Source organism: Canis lupus, chromosome X, assembly GCF_003254725.2.
Source record: "Canis lupus dingo isolate Sandy chromosome X, ASM325472v2, whole genome shotgun sequence".
Lineage (NCBI taxonomy): Eukaryota > Metazoa > Chordata > Mammalia > Carnivora > Canidae > Canis > Canis lupus.
Genome location: NC_064281.1, coordinates 96,278,793 through 96,304,545, shown reverse-complemented (window position 1 = coordinate 96,304,545; position 25,753 = coordinate 96,278,793). Strand labels below are relative to the sequence as shown.

General features: G+C 39.1%; 1 protein-coding gene across 3 annotated transcripts in view; it reads left to right on the top strand.

The window, feature by feature from the left end:
* TENM1 (teneurin transmembrane protein 1) overlaps positions 1–25,753 on the top strand; it is a 794,660-nt gene that overhangs the window by 689,125 nt on the left and 79,782 nt on the right. For all 3 annotated transcript variants that reach the window (XM_025431163.3, XM_049107241.1, XM_049107240.1), the window contains one exon: positions 1,635–1,867. In XM_025431163.3, coding sequence (XP_025286948.2) covers positions 1,635–1,867 — 233 coding nt within the window. The remainder of the gene's footprint in view (positions 1–1,634; positions 1,868–25,753) is intronic.

Genomic DNA, 25,753 nt, shown 5'->3' with positions numbered 1-25,753 from the left:
ATATCCTTTCCTTCCTCCTCTCTGCTCATATCCTTTCCTCCTCACACTTGACAGTCATAGCCTGTTTGCTGATCTGACTCCCCCCTTGGACCATGAATTTCATGAAGAAAGGGGCTGTAGCATTGGGTTTTAATGCACACACACGAGTAGGTCTCTGGCCCATAGCACAGTTCCTAGGCACATTAGTACACTTAGTAAATATTTCTTAATTAATGAACAATTACATGATACAGAAATCGTACTGAGGAAGGAACTCAGATGAGAGGCTTAGACTAATGACCATGGAGATAAAGTGAAGTGGGCAGATTGGAAAAGAGTTTAGAAGGTAGAATCTTTAAAAGCATCCTGCTTTACTGGATATGGAGAATGATAGAAGAAGGAGTGAGGAATAGCTCTTGGCTTTGACAACTGGGCATGGGGCAGAGTGCTGGGCTGTGAGCATATCAGAGATAACCAAGGTTAATTTCCTCCAGGCTCGCATGGTTTATTGGGGCTTACAAATTTTTAAAAATAATACAATATGTAATCCCCCAAATAGAGGTAAATATAGTGTAAATAACCCAGTCTGGAGATTTAGGGAAGGCTTTCTCCAGGAGAAGATGCCTGAGTAAAGCCTTAAAAGGCATGTGAGGATTTACTAAGTGAAGAAAGGCTTGTCTACCACACCAAGAAATGTTAAAAGGTTTTTAGGGTTTTTAAAGATGGAGATCCAACCTTAGGATCAAGCAAAATATCTCCCAAACCAACATTACTACAGCCATTGTAAAAATGGAATTAGGAAGAATCAAAATGAATGAATGAGCTCAGCCATGTATGCAGGTAAAAATATCACAAGAGATTCCATGTGAATATGTAATTGAAGAGTTTAAGGAATACCAAAATCCAATCAAGGTAACTTTAGCGTCACCTTTAAAAGGTACAGCTGATTGTGATTATGAGCCCCCCCAAAAGGTCCTATATAGTCAGTTCTATTATGTCCTGAAACAAGACAAAATGGATTAGAAAAGTGTGATTGTCAGCTAAAAAAAGGAAGCTTGGAGAAGAAAGGTTTGGCAATGTGTCTCTATCACAACCCTCCCTACACAACATGCCTCCATCTTTGTATCTATGTCTTTCAATTTACAACAGGAGCCTGGAGGCGGGTAGGGCCCCCCAGGAGGCAGGAAGCCTGGAGGAGGAAAAGTAGGGTTCTGAAGGATGGAGTAGGCAGGAAGAGGTGAACTTCTGTTTGAGATTTGTTGAATTTGAGGTGACTGAAAGCTATCCAGGCAGGCATCTGGTATGTAATTAGAGAACTGGATATGAAAGGTATTGATGAAAAAAATATATTTCCTGAAATTTTCTTTTTTTTTTTTGAAATTTTCTCTTTTCTGCTTCTTTCTCTGCCTCCCAGATGGATGGTATTGAAATCCTAGCTTCATTATAGATTAGCAGTACACACTGAGGTTTTTTTTTAGACCCAGACCCATCACTAGAAAAACAAAGTAGTGTCCATCTCTTTAGTACATGAGAAAGAAGATATATTTATTTTTTTCCATCTCTTAAGAGAATCTTCCATTTGTGACAAAAGGCAGATCCCAGGGGATGTATATTGAAAAAACTGCTTTGAATAACTTTACTTTTCTCTTTCTTAGCACAAGTCCTGCTCACAAATACTATCTGGCTATGGACCCTGTGTCTGAATCACTTTATCTATCAGACACCAACACTCGAAAAGTCTACAGGTTGAAATCTCTTGTGGAAACAAAAGATCTGTCCAAGAATTTTGAAGTGGTGGCAGGGACAGGTGATCAGTGCCTTCCCTTTGACCAGAGTCACTGTGGAGATGGCGGGAGAGCATCGGAAGCTTCACTGAACAGCCCCCGAGGTAAAAAAAAAAAAAAATCCTTTGGTCATTTAAAGATTTCATTTGACTACACAAACTCCTAAGATCGTTGCCACACTCTAGTGCATCTATCTCAATATTGCCTCTGACACACATTGTCGATGAAGTCCATCCCAGAAGATAAGCATGGTCAGGACTAATTTTTAGATAATATGCATTCATGTAGTCATAAGTGTTACTAAAATGTTGAAATGCTTCTTTCCTGGGTGATAATTATTTCCCAGAACCCTCTGAATGCCCTCCTTGACACCCCACCCTCTCCCAAGACTAGTACCTGGAAACTCCCAGCAGTCCACAACTAAAATGTTAATGCCTGACCCAGCAGAGAGCCTCAAAGATAAGGCTTCAGTACTGTGGCCTGCACTGGTTGGGTTCAGGTCTGTGCTCGCCTTCTACCACTGTTAAATATGTTGAATATCGCATAGACTCTACACATTCCTGGCTCTTGCTTAACTAAGAATTAATGAGCCTTTCTTCTATTAATTTATCTAAATTATTCTTGAAGCTATTTGTACTTTCAATTTGTATCCTCCCTAGAATAACAAATTCCTGGGGGGGAAGGGAGTTGCCTTCTGTGGGAACTTGGCCTTACTTTCATCTGTCCTAAATTTACTCCTCAATCTTCAAGAGCCAGTCCTCAATTTTATTGCCTGGGATTTGTGAATAAATCTGTGTTCTCTCAATCAGCTTCATGATTTTATAGACTGAGATCATATTCCCACCTTAGGCCACTAAGCAAAAGGACGGTCAACTTTAAGTCTCTTATCATATATTGTCCACTCTATCCACTTTCTCTGTTCCTTCTCCATGATGGTGTGTGTGTGTGTGTGTGTGTGTGTGTGTGTGTGCGTGTGCACACATACATTTATTTTAGTAGATTTTATGAACTGTTCGTTTTGGTTGGTTTTAAGAAGCCAACGTGATCTTTTTAAACTATTACACAGATAAAACACATTGGTTGGAGAAAAATTAGAAAAAAGGGGGTGCAAGAAGTATTTCTAATTAAAGTCACCCATAATCCTACCACATATAGAAAGCAACTGTTAATATTTTAGCATATATTCTTCTAGACTTCTTTCTGTGCATATCATATATTTTATTTTCTAATAATGGAATCATAGTATAGAATGCTGTTCTATAATCTGCTTTTCACACTTTATATTAAGAACATCTTTTCATGCCAAAAAATATAGTGAGGTCAATGTGTTTCATTTGTTAGATGGTCACTTATTATTTCAAATATTAAGAGGTTACTCTTTAGCCATTTGACATTTGCCATATGGGGATTAAATTCCAACTATAATCAGAGTTTAAAGCCTTCCCTTTCTTCAAGGCCATATTCAAGCACTATGTCTTCTGTAAAGCCCCTCTGGATAACCCCAGCCCATTAAATCTGAATTTCTCTAACAGGGTCTACACCACCCTGTTACTACTACACTACTAGATTATATTTTGCCTCATCTTACTTTCCAGTTCTTTCACGAATAGGTGGTTTTTTACCACCACGGCAAGCTACTTGAGCTGAAAAACTACATCTACTATTTCTTTTGAATCTTCTACACCTCCCCAGCAATATCTTATACAGTGTGGGATCCACTATAATCGATCGGTTAGGTAACTCTTAGCTACATCAAGTGTTCCTAAAAGGAGTTTCAATTGTGCTTAAAAAATATGGCCTTTTCCCCCTAAAGGAATATAAGCCCCCCAGGTATCATGATAAAATGATTCAAAATGTTTCTTCTCTTGTGCCAGCTCTCATATCTTACACATAGTAGGTTCACAACAAATATTTGATGAGTGAATGCACAACTCAGGTGCAACATATAATCAACTCATCTTTCAAGGAAATGTATCAGGCTAGGTGCCACCTTTAACACAGGTTTAAAATTCTTGCAGGTATTATAAGGATTTCTGCATAAGAAATAGGGAGGAATCAAGCTTGTATTGTGCCTGAAATTGACATCCTCTTGAGTTGCTACTTGTATGAAAACCACTCATCTCACCTACCACATTCAACCTGCCACATAAAGGGTGAATATCTCAGCTTTTCCAAATAGAGCAAATAATTGGTTCACTGCAGCTTTCTTCCCTTTTTTCTTTTGCTTAGAAAGCAGCAATAATAGAGTCCTGATGAACAGGATTTACATGCACTCTTAAAGCATCAGTAATGAGAGTGCCAAAATTTATATATCTATTAAAGCTAATATTAAACTAAGTCTTTCTTCTTGTCATGGCTACTAGTACATTTTCCTTTGGCTTAATTTACTCCTCTTTCTATCCAAGAGTGGCCTTGATAATAATCCAGTATACTTTATTCATCCCAAAGTAGGCAGGGGCCCTAAGAACATCTGGCCCAGGCTTCAGAGAGCTGAATGTCTAATCCATCCAAGACGCTTTCACACAACGTATTGAAGCTGATGCTAGCAACATCTGCTCTGATCCAGTGAGTGAACAAGGATGTTTAAAGGAGGGAAACATGTGGCTCACACTAAGTATCCATCACATCTTCTTCAACCATGTTAACAGTATTTGAAGACCCTGTTAGGGATCTTCAAAATCACTCAGATGGCGGAACCTGCGTCCAGACATCAGCTGCTCTTGAAATTGCTGGTCAGAACTCTTAGATGCCTAGCTAGGGCACCCATCTTCATGCTGAATATAGACAGCACTCACCCTTGGCAGTCAATCAGAAGTGAGATTCTCATTATATGGAATGCTGCAGGGCAATTTCATAGACTTCTGTAGAAGAAGGAAAAATCATGCAAGAAGTCATTAAAGCACAGTGTGCAAATTGAGGGGAGAGTATTGCTAATTGCTAATGATGTCTTTGAGGTTCTCCTGCAGGTTCTTTATCTCACAAGAAAGACCAATTTGTTTGTTTTTTGCTTTACAACTATCATGCACGTCAGCTCCTTCTTCCTTCCCCCATAGAAGACAGCAAATGTTTAATGGATTTCTTTAAGGAGAAGTTTGATTTTTCTCTCCACCTAAAAGCTAATAAAGAAAAGCTGTAGTTCACTAGAAAATGGAAATGTACATCTAGGGAGTACAATTTCTAGGTTAGGAAAGAGAGCTTGCTCTAAGACTTTAACAAGCAACATATTGCAATTATAGGCAGGCTCTCCAACATGTCCTTAATTATGCAAGGTAAGTCAAATAAATGTTAATCTGCAAGACAGCTCATTTATTTTCTGAATCTATTCTAAAAATAGGATGAAATGAAATTTGCTTTTGAGATCATTCGTCCTAAAGTCAGAATAAATTATAAAATGGGATTAAAAACCAGTCAGCAAAAGGTAAAATGTCAGAAGCCACGGGATTTTTTTTTTAAATGGCAGCAAATTGTGACGAATGCCAGGTTAGAGAACCTAAACTTTTTTGTTCAATCCATGTAAAGCCAGTGTTTCTCTGGATGACCCTGTGTAAGTCCCTGGACCTTGCTGAGGTTTCATTTCCCAGAACACTAAAATCGTTTTAATGGTGTCATTGACTAGTTTTGTTACACTGGACTAGTCATTTAAACACTGGATCCTGGGATCCCTGGGTGGCGCAGCGGTTTGGCGCCTGCCTTTGGCCCAGGGCGTGATCCTGGAGACCCGGGATCGAATCCCACATCGAGCTCCCGGTGCATGGAGCCTGCTTCTCCTTCTGCCTATGTCTCTGCCTCTCTCTCTCTCTCTCTGTGTGACTATCATAAATAAATAAAAATTTAAAAAAATAAAATAAAATAAAATAAACACTGGATCCTGAGATGTGTCAGTTGTAAACTTGAGGCTGTGGGATGCTCTCCCTCCCAGCTCCAGTGTATTGCAATAGCCATAGCTGTAACTTAGGCTGTGCTACCTATTTTACAATATGTTATGTCTAATCTTCACAAGGATGCGCAAGGTAAATTGCATTTCCCTTAGTTCTATAGATGAGAAAACAGAGACTCAGATAGGCTAAGAAATTTATCCAAGTTCACAGTTCACAGGTAACACTGGAATTCAAAACCATGATAGGGGTGAAAAAAAAGGCCTGTGATGCCTCCACTCTACGCCACTGTCTTTCAGCTAAAATCCATGATCTCTGGTTTTTCTGGGAGGGTAGGAAATATTGGAAAATGCTTTTTATCTGATGACTCATATTCAAAAGGTGCAAAATATTTTTATTTGCAAGAAAAATGACTTTCAGTCAAGTTTCCTCTTCCTCATAAAACTATTTTTCTGGTTTTTCTGACCTAGTGGTGTACTCCTAGTGCACTCCACAGCCCTTACATAGTCTATAACTGTAATTATTCAAATACATCTTCAGGAAACCTTGTCACATCTCTTCGGAAGACTCTGCAGTTAAGACCTTCACCAAATTTTTCTTAAGAGATGGAGGCAGGAAACCCTAACTTTATTAAATTTCTTGATTACAACTGGTAATTACAGATTTTTTTAAAGGAAAATTGGAAGCCTCTCCGAACAGAATTTCATATAAGATAGCCCCTGGGTACTTCTCCTGGAAATAAGTCTTTATCTGATCCAGTTTTATGCACTTTGAGTTGAATCTCAGTAAAGAGAAACATTTGCCATTTTACTCATCAATACCTCAATGTAATGGGGCAAGGAAAAAAGTTTAGGAAAGAAGTTGATGGCGTGCTAATCCCTGGCATTGTATTTGAGTTTGAATTGACTTTGAAAGATGCTTTTAAAACATGCATGGATGATGTAGTTGAAACTTAGGTTCCATTTATTATTTTTACTGCAACTTTCTTTAATTCTACAGAGAACTCAAACTAATGAGTCATGTAATAGATGACCAAGTACTTAAGCAGAATGTGAAATGGTACTAGGTGGAAATATAAAATAAAATTTGTGACAAGCTGAATACATTTATTTTTTATAAGTAGATACAGAGGGTGAAGGAGTGACTGGACAAGATGAAATTAATCGATGACTTAATTTGGTTCTCTTGGACCTCATCAAGGATTATATCTCTATTTTCTTGTGCATCTTTAAGCAAACTGACCTCAGAACTCAGCAGGACTTAGGCAATACCCAGATGAGTGCAAACAGCTCCTGAGCCATTCCCTAGGAGGGAAATCATCCTTAAATCTTGACAATTTCAAGAAATGTTTTTAGGGTATTCATGACACTAATCATACAGACATCACTTTTTTATTAACAATTAAGAAATCTGGGTAAGATAAAGTCTAGACAAAATAGTCTGGTTTTGGCCTTACACAGATATAATTGAGGTACATCCTGAAGCTCTACTGACTCCCATGGCATCTACATGCTATTCTGAAATGCTAAATTTGAGGCAAATGGAAAGATGCTAAAACACAAAGCGGTAACATCTTGCTGATGTCACCATTGTCTAAGAGAGAGAGTATGGTGCACAAACAGGTATGAGAATGTTCCTTCGGTTCTCCTATGCAATGGAGAACAGTCAGGTTTTCCCCAAACTCCTTTCATACATGATCCATCACAGTGGCATAACCATTGGGATTGACACTAGGGCAGTGATCACCAAAATTACAAGCAAGCAGCAACATGAGTAAAATGAGTGATACATTTAGGAACCTACAAATAAATCAGTAGTGTTGAAGTAAAAATATTTAAGGGTAATAGGAAGAGCAGGGGCAGGAATAGGAAGTTTGGATTTTATCCTATAGGCAAAGGAGTTGAAGGGAGAGTGATGTAATCATTTAATGCATACATTTTTTTATAAACTGTTTTGGTGACGGGTTACTACATGCACTAGAGTGAGGCTGGGGCAAAGAAATCATAGGGAGTACTGATATTTATAGGAGATGCAATGGAAGGGAATCTAAGGAAGGAGACAGAGAAGAGGGCTTCAGAAGGAAGTGAACAAAGAGATTGGTATCCAGGAAGCCGAAAGAATCGTTTGTTTCAAGAAGATATGGAAAGTCATATGAAATGTTTCACACTTGTAGCCATTGGATTAGGCAATGAAGAGTTCATTGGTGATCTGCTGTTGGTGGTTTGAAAAGCAGTAGGGATGGAAGCCAAATTTCAGTAATTTAATTAGCCAATAGGAGGAAAGAAAATAAATACCTCTAGAGAAGGTCACTCTTCTGAGAAGTTTTGATGCAAGAGATATAGCAAAACGTAGTGAGAGGACAGGGCACCCAGGGGAGGTTTCATCTATAGGAGATATGGTATTGGTTATAGGTAAATGAAAAGATACAGAAGACAGAGAACAAATGATGAAACCAGATCTGGAGGAAACTGGGAGGGAGCAGGCCTTGAAAGGGAAGGGAGATTGGAGAGACCATCCTCAAATAATGGTAGGTATAGTGATAAAGATAAGTTTGTAGGTAGAAGGAGCCAGAAGGTTGATGGTACTCTGCTCTGGTAACCTTGGTGTTCTCCAAGAATTAGATCTATTCTGATAAAAATGAGAAAGTAAGGTTAGGAAAGATTTGGGAGAGCCAATTGGTGAAGAAGGCTTTCTGGGTAATATCAACATTCTACCGCCCATGGCCAGATTCCCAGCTCAGCTTCAAGGCATTTTCCATGAGAACTTTCCTCTGACATCCTTGTCCTAGAATCAGAGGGGCCTTGAGAAAAATGTGTTTGACAAAGACTTAAAATTCAGGCAAAATATTTGTTTTTTACTGCTCAGTGATCCTGTGCTGTGTACACTACTCGAGATTTCTTTCTGAAACTACAGTTTTGATCTCTTAGTTTATGGTAGCTATGCCAGAGGACTTAGTGCCTCTTATGCAACCAGAATGAGAGTTTAACGTGTTCCTCGCAGTTGTTCCATTGCCTCTGCCTATGATAGCCAAGTGATTTTGACCTTATATTATGTCAGCAGCTGGAACTTGAAAACCTTTCTTGCTGTTCTGTCAGAATCCTAAAGCCATCAAACTGTTGGTGTGAAGTCGGACAAAAGGAAGGCACGTAGGTTTAGCTTTGGCAATTAGGTCCAGGAAACATCAATGGTTAATACAGAGGAACCTGGATTGAGTTCATTTAAGTTTTATAAAGCTACAAATGCATTATTAAATGACTTTTTCTTCTGCATTTATTTTAATTTTCATACATGCATAATATTCTAGCAAACACAGAGATAGTATTTAAGAGGCCAAATACCATGAGAAATAAGTTCCCAGATTCTGGAGTCAAACAGAACTGGATGCATATCGCAGATTCACCACTCATTAAATGTGTGACCCTGAATAAGTCGCCTAAGTTCCCTGAGCTGTGGCTGCCCCATTTGTGAAGATAGAATACTAGTTAATAGTGCCTACACAACGGTGTTCGGTAGTACACGTAAGGTGCATTGCAAAGCGCACTGCCCAGCAGTAGTGTGTACACGTGAAATGTTACCCACCATTAGGATCAGGCTTACTGTTTTGTTGCCAATAACAACACTACTTATAATATTAACCCAAACACAGAATAAGTGACTTTGGAGGGAGGCAAATTCCGTGTCCTTGTAAGTCAGTCTGAGACTTGATCATTTCCAAAAAGGAACAGTGACACAAAAGAAGCAAGAGTCAAGGTAGAATGGGATTCAAGAGTTGTATGTGACTGACTAGTTTATCCCTCTCAACATTGAAACTCAATAATTCCAGTGCTGTCTTCTTGTGCATGTTGTAGTTTGGGGAGCCCACAAAGGCCCAGCTAACCAAAGTAATTTCCTTAGCAGCCCACCGTTTTGCCATTAAAGTCACTTCATAAGGGTTTTCTTCAGATATGAACTTCAGTGTTTAGTGCAGGGTATTGCGTGAGAGAGCAAAACCTGAATTCCTCATTAAAACACTTTATGGGGGGCCTTGAGGGCATATGAAGCACAGGCTGGGTGTGTTTGGACCAATGAGATCACCTGACGGGAACAAGCCAAGGTGGGAGCTAACCCTAGGGTAGCATGAGGAAATGAGATGCTAGGTACCTAGCACAATGGTGGCAAAGTGGGGAGAAATGGGGGAGTAACTGTAATAATACTTCTCCTCTGAAGTTTTGTCTAAGATAAAACATAGACCCCTACATATCAAGACAAACAGTATGGAATTATGATTCTTCCTCTTTTTATTTAGATCACTAGCCAAGATAACTTTGCCTCCTTATCACAGCTCCACAGTGTCACAGCTTTATCTGTCCCCTGAAGAATCACCTCAGCTGATAAAAAGAACTCCCTCCCCACTAAACAAAAATGACAGAGATCACACACAAACAGACTGCAAATCACTGAAATCATATTTTGAGTGGTGTATTATGGTAACCTATAAATAACTAATTGCATAAAATTGCTTTAGTAGTTTCTAGATGGCAGCTTTAATTAAAAGCACCAGAGACATTTAGAAGTTTAGAAATGGATGGCATGTAATTTGCCCTTTTACCAACCATAAAATGGTAATTAAGGAATTTGATTCACTTCTTCCTATTAAAAGTTTTATGAGAATAGCAAATTCCTTCTAAATACAGTTTCTCTTCAGCAGAAGGTAGTACGTTTGCTTTATCAGTCTTCTCCAGCAGGGTAAGATGTTTTAATGTACAAATTCTGCGGAAATTAATTAGGAAATTTCTTTCAATGCAAAATGTTTGTTTTTAAGGTTCTAAAACATGAAACTGTATTAGAGCTACACCTTTGATCATGGCCCCATATTGCTCTACCATCAATACATGATGGCCTAATAATTTCACGTTTACCAAATGCATGGAGCTGACTATCAAAACAAAGAGGAAGTCATTTCCTGGTGAGTCTAGCATGCTTTGCTGATTCTTGAAGGAATCTGAAATCTACAGTGCCTTGACTTCCCAGAGAATCCAGAAAATTCACTCCACAACAGAGAAGTCATCAGATGTTTTTAGCTTCATTGATCCTCCAGCAATATTGAGTGAATTAGCACATGTACAGTGTAAAACTCAAGCAACATGCAGCAAACTCATACGTCTTTGGAAATCCATGATTTTAACATCATCATGAGCTAAAACACAGCTGGAAATGGAACCAGAAGGACCATTTTTATTTTTGTAATTGATCAGTTGATTGCATTTTGGGCCATTTCAGCCCAAATATTATAGATGGCACCACACAGAGCATTTAGATCAGTGTTTTGAAGGCACTAATGACTTAAGTTATATGCACATAAAAAAGACAGCTCCTAGGGTTGGTTTGTTTTTTTTTTTTTTTAAGTCCAGTGGATTCTCTGAAGTTATCTAAGCTGGATGAATCTAAGCAGCAAACTGATCAAGTAGGACATGTTGGAAATGGTTCCTATTTCTTCCCTGGTTCAGGGATTCCCCTGACTAACCGAGCCCTTGCCCAGCCCTCAACCTGTCACCCCTATATAGAAATTCACCCTATTCTCTTCCCACTCTTTTCAGAACTGGGCAGACACGGTGGTATACTTAAAAGGGTATGACAGTGAGAGGACTGTTTCATCAGTGACACTGTTTAGACTTTCCCGTGAATGGTGGTAGTAAACACAGACCTGCTATTCATCAGTGTTATTATTGTTTTTACTATTTCTAGTGAAAATTCACTCCCCTTGCTGTCAGCACTCAAGACAGACCACTCCCACAGTCCCCAAACCTTGGCACACCCTTGCAGGTGTAAGGAAAATATTCACAAAATATTACTCAATGGAAAGTTCAGAATACAACTGTATAAACCACATGCTGCTACCTCTGTAAGGGTGTAGGGGTACTGTGTACTTAAGAGATAAAGTGCAAAAGGAAGTTTATCTATGCGCACCTGGGTGGCTCCATTGGTTAACCATCTGGCCCTTGGTTTTGGCTCAGGTCATGATTTCAAGGGTGGTGGGGTCAGGCCCCTCTGGACTTCATGCTCAGCAGGAAGTCTGCTTCAGATTCATTCTCCTTCTCCCTCTCCATCTGCTCCTCTCCACTTGTGTGTACTCTCTCTCTAAAGTAAATAAATAAAAATTCAAAAGAGGAAGTTTAAATGTTAGCAGTGATAATTGTTGCATAAGGAATATTGAGCGATTTTATTTTCTTCTCATTTTTCTGAGCATTTATTATTTTTATAACTGCACAAAAGAGAAAATATTTTAAAATAAACATTCACGCGCATGCATGCGCACATGCACACACACACACACACACACACACACACACACTACCCTGTCCTATGGCCAATCTCTGAGGATTCAGGTTTCCTTGCTTGCCTACATGACTGCTCTCCAGCTAGGGTGTCACAGTACTGATGGCTGACAGTGGGTTCCTCTGATCTTAGCATGTTACTGGAGACCTGCTGAAAGGGCTAACACTGTAAGTCAAGGAAGAAACCTAAATGAAAGTCTTTGAAGGCATCCTAGGAGGTCAATAGTAAACATATTTCAATTACATTTGTTATCCTATAAGAAAAAGAAGTAGAAAAATACTAATTAAAGTGGCCTATAATCTCACCATCTAGCTAAGCCCTGTTGATATTGAAACATAAAAATAGAGAAGTAACATGTGAGTATGATTAGAAAGTTTGAACTCTATAGAAAGGTACAAAAAACAGATTCCCGGCTTCTTCACCACAAACTCACACAACTCAGTCCCTCTTTTTAAAAATAACCAAGGTTGGGATCCCTGGGTGGCGCAGCGGTTTAGCGCTCGCCTTTGGCCCAGGGCGCAATCCTGGAGACCCAGGATCGAATCCCACCCACGTCGGGCTCCCGGTGCGTGGAGCCTGCTTCTCCCTCTTCCTGTGTCTCTGCCTCTCTCTCTCTCTCTCTCTCTCTCTCTGTTAACCAAGGTTAGCAGTTCCTTGTGATTCCTTGGAGACCTTTATATATTTCTCCCCTGACGTGAAAGGAATCACAGCATATAGATTACTCTTCAGCCTGCTTCTTTCATTTAATAAAATATCTTGAAGACTTTTCTATAAAAGCATGTGTATACCTACCTCTTTGTTTTGAAGAGCTGTATATTATTACAGCATATGGATATCCCATAATTGATTGAGCCATTTGCTTCTAGATGGATGTTTTTGCTTTTTTTTTTTAACCACTAAAGTACTGTGCTGAACAACCTAGGTCCTATAATACTGGAGCAGTTTTGTAAATATATACATAGGGTTCATTTTTAGCGGTAGTCAATATTACCAAATTGTCCTCCTGAAAGATTGAGCACATTTATACCAACAGTATGGAAATATGCCCATTTTGCCATACGCTTAGCTGCTCTGAGTATCATTAAGCCTTTTAGTGTATGCCCATGTGATCAGTGGGAAATAGTGTCTTGTACCCTGTAGCTTTAATTTGAATTTCTTTAATTGTAAACTAAGCTGAGTGTCCTTTCATATCTATTGTGACCATTCGTGTTTTTCAGTAAACTCATTCTGCCATTTTTTCTAATGAGCTGTTGATCTTTGTGTTTTGTCTGTTAGAAAAGCAGCTTTTTGTCCCTAATATGTGTCACAGATATTTTCCAAGTTTGTAATTTCTCCTTTTTTTTAGCCATACATAAGTTTTCTAACTCTATGTGGTCAGATTTAGCAATATATTTCCTTAAAGTCTCTAAGGTTTGTGCCTTCCCAGAAAAGCCTTCCTGAAGTGAGGGTATTTTTAAGGCAAATGGACAGCCCTCTCAGTAACCCTTGAATCGTACTATGTGTTCTTCTCCCTTGGGCCCTGTGAAATTTGGAAAACTCAGGAAGCATTTGGGGTAGTTTAAAACTAGAGACTTTAGGGTCAGGCAGATAAAACAGTTCAAATTGATTAGTCACTTCTTCGAGCCACTGTTTTCTCATCAGTAAAATGGAGATGGTGCACCTACCTTCCTTACAGGGTTCTCGAGAATGAAATGACACACTATGGGCTAAGCCAGTTCCTGGCACAGATTAAGTACTAAATAAAGTATGAAGAGGAGAACAAGGATGAGTAAATAAGTTTTAAAACCAATAACTTATTAACTGGATTGTTTTCAAGACCAGTAATAATCATTTTGGTTTCAAAATTGTTTGACTATATTCAAATTCTTTTCTGTCAAACTTTATAGATTGAATATTCACAGCCCTAATTGAATTCTGTTTGCTTGCAAAATACATTGTCCAACTAAAGGGAAAAAAATTGCAACCATGTATTTAAAATACTTAACTGAAGGAAAAGCTATGGAAAGTCCTAAGTACATATGTGCTAATGGAGACATGTGCTAGGATGTCACTGTGGTTAAAAAAAAAGGAAACAGTTTAACAATCCATCAATAGAGGCTTAGTCACATGGCAAAATCTTGCATAACAGTAAAACTGAATTAACTACATCTACAAGTAAAAACATTAGTGGTCACAAAGCAAAGTTGCATGAATAAAAGAAAATTGCAAAAGAAAAATGTGGCATAATATCATTAGCATATTATAGTGGTAAAATATACGAAACATGAATTTTGAATTTTACCATTTTAAATATATAAAATATAAAATTTACCATTTTCAACATTTGCAAGTGAACAATTCTGAAGCATTAAGCATATTCACATGGTTGTACCGTCATCACCATCATCCATCTCTGACATAAGTTTTTGAAGCACATAAACAATACCAGATTATTCGTAGACACATACAGATGTAGAAACTGTGTGAAAAGGTGCATGGGAGTGACGCACGCTAACCGCAGAGCTGTAGTTACCTCTGGGGAGAGAAGGGAACAGGGAGTAGGGATAAGGACATGGGGCTTTGTCTGTATTCATAACATTTTCTTTCTATTTTTTTATGAGCCCATGTGAAGTGAATGTTAACATCTGTTAAATTCAGGTGGTAGATGCAAGGCGGCGTGGATTGCTATTTTCTGAGTTGTCTACCATTTGAAATATTTCATAATTTAAAAAAATCTTAAATCAAAAGTAGGGTTTAGAAAGCTACTTGCAAGTTTATACCTAACAATTCCCTTTTTATAAGTGCTTTGTTTGTTTTAAATAAGGCTTTCACGCATGCAAAGATGATATTCAAAATATTTAACAACCTATAAGACACGAGTTACCAATGTATTGGAGCACACACCAGCTTTGGCCCTGGAGTAGGGTCTTTAAGGCCTCCTACAGTGGCCAGCATACATCCATTCTTTTCGTTCTGATTGGATTTGAGGCTGTAGAACCTTCTAGCACCTCTAGTATGTGTCCATAGGTGGGTTTCCCTGAATACCTGACAGTGAACTTCTTCAATATTAAAAAAGTCTCAATAGAGGGATCCCTGGGTGGTGCAGCGGTTTGGCGCCTGCCTTTGGCCCAGGGCGTGATCCTGGAGACCCGGGATCGAATCCCACATCGGGCTCCCGGTGCATGGAGCCTGCTTCTCCCTCTGCCTGTGTCTCTGCCTGTGTGTGTGTGTGTGTGTGTGTGTGTGTGTGTGTGACTATCATCAATAAATAAAAATTTAAAAAAAAGTCTCAATAGAATGAGTCAGCTTTATTGTTGCCCAAAGAAAGTCACTGTTTCCTTGGGAGTGAGTCCTGGCCCATTTAAAGTTTCTCCCTGAGGAATCAAAGGCTTAATAACTCAAATGTAAAGTTATCTTCAAGCCCCAACTATCAAAGCCTGGCCAGGAAGCCCCAATGTTATTTGCTCTATTTTTCTTCCAGTTTCATTTACTAGCTATTCCATTTGGTTTTTTGAAAAGTTTGTTAGATTGTGTAATAGGTTTTTGGGAAAAGGAAGGTGGGGGGTGCTTGATTTTATCAGTATTTACTCAGGAAATAAAGCTGATTACAGCGTAGTTCCCCTTAGAGCTCAGGAATCATTTCCCATTTTGGAAGGCATCTCTAACCCAAGGAAACTGAAGCTGGAGTAATAGATTGATAGGTCTGCTTTGCCCCTCCCCAAGCCAAAACCCATCAGAATGGCTTCTGCCAAAACTACCTACTTTGGTTTCTATAATCTTTGCCCTGTGTTCTCTTGAACAAAGTAAAATCAAAACTCTAGACAGACTACTACCCTAGCCCTGCACACTTGTCTCTCAAAAGGCACCTGCCCGCCTTTCTCAGAATAGTAAAACTGGGGGCATTCCTGGGGAGAGTGGTCTGGAAGAGGACTACTTTTAAAACTCCTGATTTTAGCCTGTTAGGCTTGAAATTTTTGAAAAACCACAGATCAACACTTAGCACCTTCAAGATCTCTGTTATGGGATGGGTGTTTTGTTTTGTTTTGTTTTGTTTACTAATGCTGGGCCCTCCCTTATTTTCCAGGGATATCTGGTCTAGTTTTAACAGCATGACTTGATTCCAATTATCTCCTTGGATGTTTAAAAAAAATTGTCAATTAACTAAAAAACAAAACCGCTGCCTTCTGAAGTGGCCCTAAATTGATACCTTCCTAGTTCCTGGAAATGCTAGAGATTTTTGAATTAAGGAACCACTGCAGTTGCACAAAAAAATGGTATCTGGCTGTATTTTTAAATGCCTCCATTTCCTTGTGTTTTACCTCGTTTCTTAGATTCAAGGTTATTAATTTAGACTGGCTGTTATTAATTTGGGGTTTTTTCTAATTGCTCAAATTGTTCTCTTTCTACTATAGATCTTAGTACTTTATTCCATTAACATAGAAAGCACTCCTGTGTGGCAGGAGCACACAGCTAAATGCTGTCTCCAAACACTGCGGTGATCTCTTGTGACAACAAAGACCTCCCAGTTATCAAACAGGTATCCAGAAATGCCATCATCTTAATTAAGACTTTCAACATATTTAACTGGTGTCGATAAGACACCAGTGTCAGTGACCCCACTATACTACTTATAAGACTCCCACTGATTTTCACTACTCTGTCAGACCCTCATCATGCTCCCAGTAGATCTTGTTAGAAAAACAACCATGTTCACTGAGCTCCACCATTCTGTTAAGCTTTTCAAGCAGCAAATAATCTGGTCTGCATGGGAAAATTTGGAAATTATAAGTGGACTAAAAAGACATGGTCCCTGCCCATGAGTGGAATATGTTCTGGTTGAGGAGAAAAGAGAGGAATCCTCAGAGAAGACTATAATCTAGCATTAGGTTGTGTGATATAAACTGTAAACATTCCTAGCGTTCAGAGAATGGAGAGCGGTCATTTGGGCAAAAGGGGAGAGAAAAATGAGCAGAAGGGGGAATAGAGGTGGAAGAAAGGAAAGGAGTCTGAAAAAGAGATGGACACGTGAGGAAAGAAAACTAGAAGCTAGATTCTAACCTCCATTCTTGATAGGTTAGGTTAAGTGAACTCAAAAAGGAATAAGATCAAAGAAGAGAAAGTAGGACAGTGGAGAGCAAAAAGCTAACACTAAATGGGAAATGAATAACTCAGCCCTTCCTGTGAAGGTTAGGATGGTCCTGAAATGAATTTGTTAAAATGGTCCAAACTCGTATCTAAAGTGCATTCTTGAGTGAGTCCAGCCAAGATACCCTGTTCTCGTAGTCACAGGCCAGACTTTAGATCTGCAACCTAACAACACTATACCTCTTTGTGATCCTTATTCCTACCCACTGGGATTGGTAAAACATGATTTCTAATACATTCAGAAGATTTCTACCATCAGAAAAGAATGATGAAATTGTTTGATTTAATTGACAAGGGAAGACCTCCATCAAGATGTTTGAAAGTCATCAATTCAGTTCGTATATTCCAATTATTGAGGCTAGACTTGTGCTGTGTCCTGAAAGATGAGCAGGATTGGGATGCTAGGAGAAAGAAAGGGCCCTCCACGCACAGGGAAAGCAAATATGTGGCGATGGCAAAGGGAAAAGTATGTTTTAGAGCCATGACATAGACCAATTGACTGGAAAAGTAACACAGGACCCTGTACAGACTCATCATCATCGCCAGCATGGCAGAGATGCTGACAGGACTACACATCAGGTTCCTGAGCCCTGAGTCAAGCCATGCTGAAGCAGGTAATCATGTAGCCAATCAACTCCAGGATGATGCCAGAAAGCTAACAGTTAATCAAAAACATAAATATGAACATCACTTGTGTTAACTTTTCAGAAAGATTTTGCAGGCAGAATAGATGCTATTTTATTTGGTCTTTACAGTAATCCACTGACATGGGCAGCTCAGCCTTTATTCTCACCAGTAGACAAAGGCACACACCTGAGCACTGGGGAGATTATGGGAAGTTCTAACAGTCAGTCTCAACGGGATCACCCAGCTTCTACCCAGATTCTTCCTCCTCCTCCCATATCTCCCATGAACATGTCTGAGTGATTGAATTTAGAGAAAAAAGGTGGGGATGGCTGTGGAAACCCCAATCACAGTCAAGACAAGGGTAGGGAAGAGTCCAGCCCCTTATGAACAAGGCACCCCAGTAGTCTTCAATGTCTTTCAAGAAAACCTTAGGCCTCCCGAATGTCGAGCTTGTACGTGAGGATGTAGAAAAGAAAAAAGTTGTTTGTCTCATAAGGCAACTGCTTTGACTATTTTTTTTTACTCAGCTGTCATATTTGTGTATTTGTGTGTGTTTGTGTGTGTGTGTGTGTGTGTGTGTGTGTGTGTGTTATACTCGTATATTGATTGAGCCCACATTGGTCCTCCTAAATGTCTCTTAAACTTCCATTAAGAGGTTTAAAAATTATATTCATGCAGTATTTGTTACACTTCCTTACCTTTTGCCAGTGACTGTCTACCATTTCTGACTTTGGGAACCTCTCTTCTAATGTTAACTTCGTTAGTCAAGATGTACAGATGTTGGAAGAATTTTAAAAGGGCCTTCTGTGTTGTTTTTGAATGGGCACTACATGCAAATAATTATCCTACAGAAATTTTGATTCTTCTTGAGTTAGCCCACTTTTGTGAATAGTAAGCACTGTCAGGCTTAATTCCTCATATCCTGCTTTTATTGAGTATTCAGGCCAAGGTATTGTACTTAGTTTGCTTTTTTATTAGGACCTCTCAGTCATTCACATACCTTGAGAGAGACTCATTTTCCCTAGAGTGTAACAACTGCAATTAGTTTTTTGCTGGTCCATGGGCAATAAATGAACTTTCCCTCCTCAGGCTAATTGTTCACATAATGTTCTTGCGAGGCAGTTTGTTTCCTTAGGATGACAGAGGCATTTCTTCAAAATGTATCTGAGTAGTGTCCCAGATATGGTTGCTTGATGTTTTAAGAATCTTTAAGGGGGGAAGGAATATAAAATATTCAGCTTACATTTGGTAAACCTCATTTATCTTAGCCCATATGTACTGAGTCCCCTTAAATCTCAGCCTGCAGGCATCTTTTAAACAAGAACTCTAACACAAAAATAAAATGAGAGATGTGCATTTCAACTTGAACTAGAACCATCTATTTACCCCAATCTCTCTTACACACACACATACACACACCTACATCTTTAAAACAAGGAAAAAGAATTCATACATTTACTAGCATCTGGTATCACTGTTATATATTGAGACACCACCACCACCACCACCTCTGGCCCAGGAACTCCCTGAGCCAGTTGCATAGCATGGAGCCTCATTTATTTGATTCTCTGGATAAAAACTTTAGCCATCTCATAAAAGCTTGAAGGGTTTTTGTTTTGTTTTGTTTAGCTTGAAGGCTTTTATACCAACCGTTCAATAGTGCAGTATTTCCCCTAAGCTAACAAAATTGTTTTTCAACCACTGCCTTGTCTATGGTGAATCTAACATAGGGCAACTCTGCTACTGACAAGGGTTACATAATGCTTTATGGACTTAAATCATATACTATGCCTGTCCAACATGGAAAAGCCTAAAATGTTAGAGCAGGGCCTATGAGGAAATGTTCATCCATGATTCTAGGCTCAGGAAAGTCCCTTTCAGAAAGAATCATAGCAATGACTGAGCAATAGGGACACCACTTAGCACCACTGAATCCTTTTCAAAGTACTTGCATTTCATTGGCTCTTGTGAGCCTCACACCATTTCACCTTGTATAGTAGGTAGGATATGGGTTAGGAAATCAAGACACTGAGTAGTTCAGTGCCTTACTCAAAGCCCTACCGCTAATCTGTGTCAGAAGTCAGCCTGGAACCCAGATTCCCTGATGTGACCCTGGAGCCAGTGGTTTCTCTGCTTTTTCTTATGGGAAGGCAAAGAAGTGAAGCAAATTAAGGCAAAATCTTGAGGCATTTCTGTTTCTTTAGTACTCCTGAGATGGTAAGATTGAAAGACATCACAAGATCACAACACAAAGCTTTGACAGAGCAAAGTGGATTTGAGGGAGTCTGAGCTATTCATTGTAGCAAGCTACATGGATCAAATTTATTTGCAGTTCATTTGATCTGTGGTTCTCATTCTATTTGCTTTTGGTTGGTAACCCACTTCCTCCCCCCATATGCTAATCATCACTAATTGATAGGGGACTGTACTCCTCTTAAAAGTCTTTAGAGAGAGGATGTATCATTACCTTCTTTCTAAACTCACTGTTAGAGAAATTTATGTGAAGCTCTTGACCTCACGGCATGCCTTATTTGATTTAACTTAGGTGCATTTCAATGTACAGACAGTCCCCAAGTTACAATTTTTTTACTTCACCATGGTACAGAAACAATACGCATTCAGTAGAAACCATACTTTGAATTTTGAACTTTGATATTTTCCCAGGCTATCAAGATGCAGTACAATACTCTCATGATGCTGGGCAGCAGCAGCAGCAAGCCGCACCACCCAGCCACATGATCACAAAATACAACCATTCTATTTTCCACTTTCCGTATAGTATGTGATAAATTGTATGCTATATTCAACACTTCATGATACAATGGGCTTTGTGTTAGATGATTTTACCCAACTGTAGGCTAACATAAGTATTCTGAGCACATTTAAAGTAGGCTAGGTTAAGCTATGATGTTCAGTAGGTAAGACATATTAAACGATTTTAGACTTAATGATATTTTCAACTTACAATGAGTTTATCAGGACGTAACCTCATCATAAATTGAGGGAAATCTGTAAACATGTGACAATTAAGTCTATAATTCAGCATGTTTTATTGAACATCTGTGTCCAGGTCTACTGGATTTGTTGAGATGTAAAAGTAAAGCATAATAAAATCTAGTTGTTTTTCCCTCAAGGAGTTATTGCCTGGACAGAGCATGATTGGAAAATTCACACTTAAAGAAGCAAAAACAAAAACAAAAACCAGCTTCTGTAGGTTAGAAAACAAAGACACCAGATTGAACTGGAATTTGCAGGGAAGGCTTTCCAGAAGAGAAACATCTTGTAGAAGCTTTAAAAGGTGAATAGTATTTGAGTTGGTAAATGTGATAGTCAGGCCAAGCTAACAACTATATAGAAAATGGAGGGGGGAAAAAAACATGCAGTCTCAAGGGCTTAACAAAATAATACTTTGTTTCTTGCTCATAGTCCAAATGGGTTGCCCTGGGGATGTGGGAGAAACCTCTGCTTCAAGTGGTAATTCAGGGAACCAGGCTCCTTCTATCTGGTAAATAGCTACTCAGTCCCTCTGTATCTGGCTAGCCTGCAGGGGAAGAGGGTGATCCATGGAAGAGCTCAACAGAGGTTTTGTTAAGGGGGCCAAGCCTAGAAGTAGCATACATCATTTCTACCCACACCTAACTACAGAGGAAGTTGGGAAATGTAACCTAGCTCTATTCTCAGAAATAAAAATAGATAGGATGACCTGAATACATAGCATTGTCTCTGCCATACTAAAGAGAGAGGGCTTTCCGAAGGAAGGGTGAGGAAGAGAAAAGTAGCAGAGCAAAAGCAGAGTTGAGTTCAGCTTGGACGCCTACTTTTCTGGTTTGATTTGACTAAATTTGATGAATCTGTCACCAATTCTGAGCTTTGATCTTGGTGGGGACAAAAGAGGCCACATTCTTAACAAGTATTGTATATCAGCCATTCAGATTATTTCATTTTCCAATGATGAGAATCACAAGTACATTTGATTATCTCTGGTTTTATAGTGCTAATACCGAGACATAATTTTTAACAGACTTTATATTTTTAGAGCAATTTTAGGTTCACAGAAAAATTGAGCAGAACCTTCATACACTGAAACTACTCTGTATGTTACTCTAATGGTAAATACATGTCAGTATACATTTGTCCAGACCCATACAATGTCCAACACCAAGAGTAAACTCTAATGTAAACTGTGGACTTTGGGTAATAATGATATGTCAGTGTTAGGTTCATCAATTGTAACAAATGTACCACTCTGGTAGGGGATGCTGATAGCGGGGGAGGCTATGCATCTCTGGGGGCAGGGAATATATGGGACATCTCTGTAGCAAGACATAACTTTTCACAGCAGCACTACACTGGTTATTAGATTTAGTCCAAGTTCATGGATCTTCTCTGCCCACAGCAGCCTCTTCACTGACAATATATTCCTCCTGATTATCCTCTAGCAAGCATCATAAATCGGCAACTCGAGGAATAAATCCAGTTCAAAAATATAATTCCTTTGGCCCACACTCTATTTATTGAAGAAAGACAAGATTGAATGCATTCAGGTGGCACCTGCTCTCTTTGGTTAACCTTAGTTTCCCCTAGAACCTATAGAGTCTAACACCGAGCACTAACTTACAGATTTATGTCACCTGCCTGACCCCTGCCAACACAGGAGTTGGTCACTCTTGTTTCTGGGGTCTTCTTTTGGTGTGGTAGGTACCAAAATCCCCAACACATGGAAACTGTGAGTACTTTCTCAAAACTCACCAACTTTATGGAGATGAAGCCATGGAGTATCTTTGAAGAATAATTCTGAAAAAGTCCAAGTGATCTATAGGAATATAAGAACTCTTAACAATATTTTGAGAGGGGTCATTAGTCACTCTGACAATTTAAAACAATGGACCATCTCCCTATACACATAATACCTTGCAGATAATTTCATGGAGTTTCTGAGACCAGTCTGCACCCCACTCCCGTGGTAAGGTAAAGGGATAGATAGCCCCTTGTAGGCTACATGGAATAGAGATGAAGAGAAAGGGCATTGAACTCAGACAAATGATCTAAGTATAGCATTTTCTAGGTAGTTAACCTGGAGTTAACTCAACCTCTGAACCTCTGCTTCCCCATCTGAAAAATGACAACAATACCTACTCCACAAAGCTGCAATGAGGATTAAATGAAAAAATGGATGGAGAGAATCCAGCACCACACCTGGAATATCATAGTAGTCCCAGCAAATGAAAATGATTATTATTGAGTGATATTAGTCAGCCTTCATGGGTTTTCAGTAGTGCTTACCTGGATTTCACACTAGGCTCATCAGGAATTCGACACGGTCATTCAGATTTTACTTATGTGTCACTTACTTTGAGTGTGACCTTCATTTCCCCAGCCCATTCCCCAAGGTTGCTGCCATGGCATCCTGGACTTCTAAACTAGTGTATCTTGAGGCGCTATAATTGTCTGGTCATTGCTTCATCTCCCCCACCAGTTTCTGAGCTCTGTTTTTATACTACTCTGCTGTACTCCTCATGCCTAGCACTGTACTTGACATATAACAGATACAAAACAAATTTAATAATAAATCAGGAGAAAGAGCTTCCTCAGTAAGCTTTTAGAAAAATAGTGGTTGGTGGAGGTAGGAGAGCTCTTCATTCACCCTGCCTTGCCCTGAAGGTTAAAGCTTTGAGAGGATCAGAGGGAGCTGAAGAGAAGACAAATGTTAAAAACTGGCCTTTCTTTCAACCGGAATTCTTGGTTAACTAAGCCCAAACATCTTTTGTTCTTTATGATATCTCTGAAGCCCTTTAAGGTATCTTGTGAGTCATGAAAGAAAGAACATTCCAGTCAGTAGAATATTCATTTGAGTGCTTATCATTTTTAATTTGTATTTAAATTCTTTGGAAAATGACCTTTACTGTTTAGAATATACTGTAACTTTTTTATTAACCAATATCGGATCAACTAAGTTACACCATTCACTAGTCATGCAATATTACAGTGAGTTTATTAGAGTCTCTTACTGAAGAAACCCTGTTCTCATTGTTAAGGACACAGTGAAATCATTTCAGCTGGTCATTAAGCCCTGCCTCCTTCCAACCCTAGTGACACACAGATATTTGTAATTCCTCCAAGTTCTAGAAGCTCCATTTAGGGGCTGCCTAGCAAGGGAATTTAACAGGCTTACTGTGCAGAAGTAACTTGACCCTTTCTGATCCCAGTGGGTAATTAAGTAGACAGTAGTCAGATCAGTTGGAGAATGGACTTTTCTGCCCCTTGGAGAATTTCCATATAGACCAACATATGATACCAATTTTCAGAGAAATGGATTGCACATAAACAAAGCAAAATATTTTAATCTCTTTCTGATTTAGAGGGCACTTTATGATCAACAGCTAATGTCAGTTACACAATTCAGTACCCTCAGTATTGGAGATTGAGCTGACACCATATTGCACTTCGGACATTTCCTGAAAGTTTATTTTAACCATTTATCTCTGTATCATAAAATTAAAGAGCACATCGTGGCAGGGGGGAGAAACCAGTATTTCAGTTTTCTGGTTGCTAGGGCTGTAGATGCAGAGAATTTTATGACTACTTTCCAAAGCCTATATTCAGAAAGAAGGTTCATTTTTAATATAGAAATAATAAAAATGTAGGTGGCCTCAACAGCTGTAATTTTTATAAATTCAATACAAAGATGCCTTCTGCCAACATTTGAAATTGGCATTCTGCACAGCCAAATACTCTGATCTTCACTGCTACCTAATTTGAGATTTTAGCTACCGTTTCTGGGCTATTAACCTCCACATCTGGACTCGCAGTGACCTCACATCAGGAAATCCCTGCTGCTTTGGTATTGATCAGTTCTCTTCCCCAACAGGTGATACATTTATTAGTAACTATCTGGGCTGCCCCAGCTTTAGGCAATTGTCTTCTTCAGAATTATAGTATTTATTCATTGGAGGATAATAAGACAAGGGAAGAAGTCAAATAATTTTGCCTGTAATTTGCAGCTGTTTCATACAGAGCTATGCTTCACAGAGAAGAGCCTACAGTTCAGATATTATATAATGTCCCCTACTTTGCATAAGACATTGTGAATAATCTTTTTTACAATATGCACTTTATTTATGAGCAGGTCCCTCCATAGAAAGAGCTTGTTAGGGCTTAATGCTGATGAATGGAGACAGCACCATTCACACTTCCAGGTTATGGTCTGTCAGTGCTTTCATTATATGCACTAATTTACAAAGATTTATTTATTTTCTCACAAATGTAAAAATGTGCTCCAAGCTAAACATGCTGTCTGGGCGTCTGAGCCCAGTGTTTTCCTTCCTGGAGGTGGGGTGGTGTGGGGGCTCAAGCTGTGTTGTTTTTCCTACCTCCACCTCCACCCACAGCCTAACCTTGTGCTAACATCAGAGATCTATATATTTTTGCTTGCTCTCAAAATGAATACTGGTCAAAATTTGAAACCCTGGAAGTGGTCTTCTCAGTGCTATTTAATTCCTTTCTTATCCAAAGACTGTGACTTCCAATGTGTTTTAAGTGGTAATGAAAATGCTTATCAGTAAGCACATGAATGGATGTGGCCATTGGAAAAAATTATGCCCATAGCATTAGGTACCAAATTTTGGAAATCTGGGTACAACAATATCAAAATATAAAAGTCAGTTGCATCTGCAGATCTTGCTAGCCCCAGATGGCTTTATGTGCTCTGAAATCACTCACTCACGTCCCAATCTCTGGAAAATAAAGCTTAAAATATATAGGGCATGTGCCACCTTCTCCCACTCAGCCCAACAAACGGTAATAGATCACGCTGACTGCATCATCGACATCCTTGGGCTACAACAATACTCATTACGGGAGGGGAGACCACCGCCTTCCAAGTAATGGCAAAAATAATTCTCTTTTTCCTGCCTGGGATTTCCAATTTGGTTTTTAACCTCAGTGAAAATCACACACCTCTTAAACCTCACCAGTGAAGAGTGTGAAACTAATTGTTTGGGGAATCTATTCGTGTGTGCATTGGTTGGTTGGTTAGGGAAAGAAAATGAG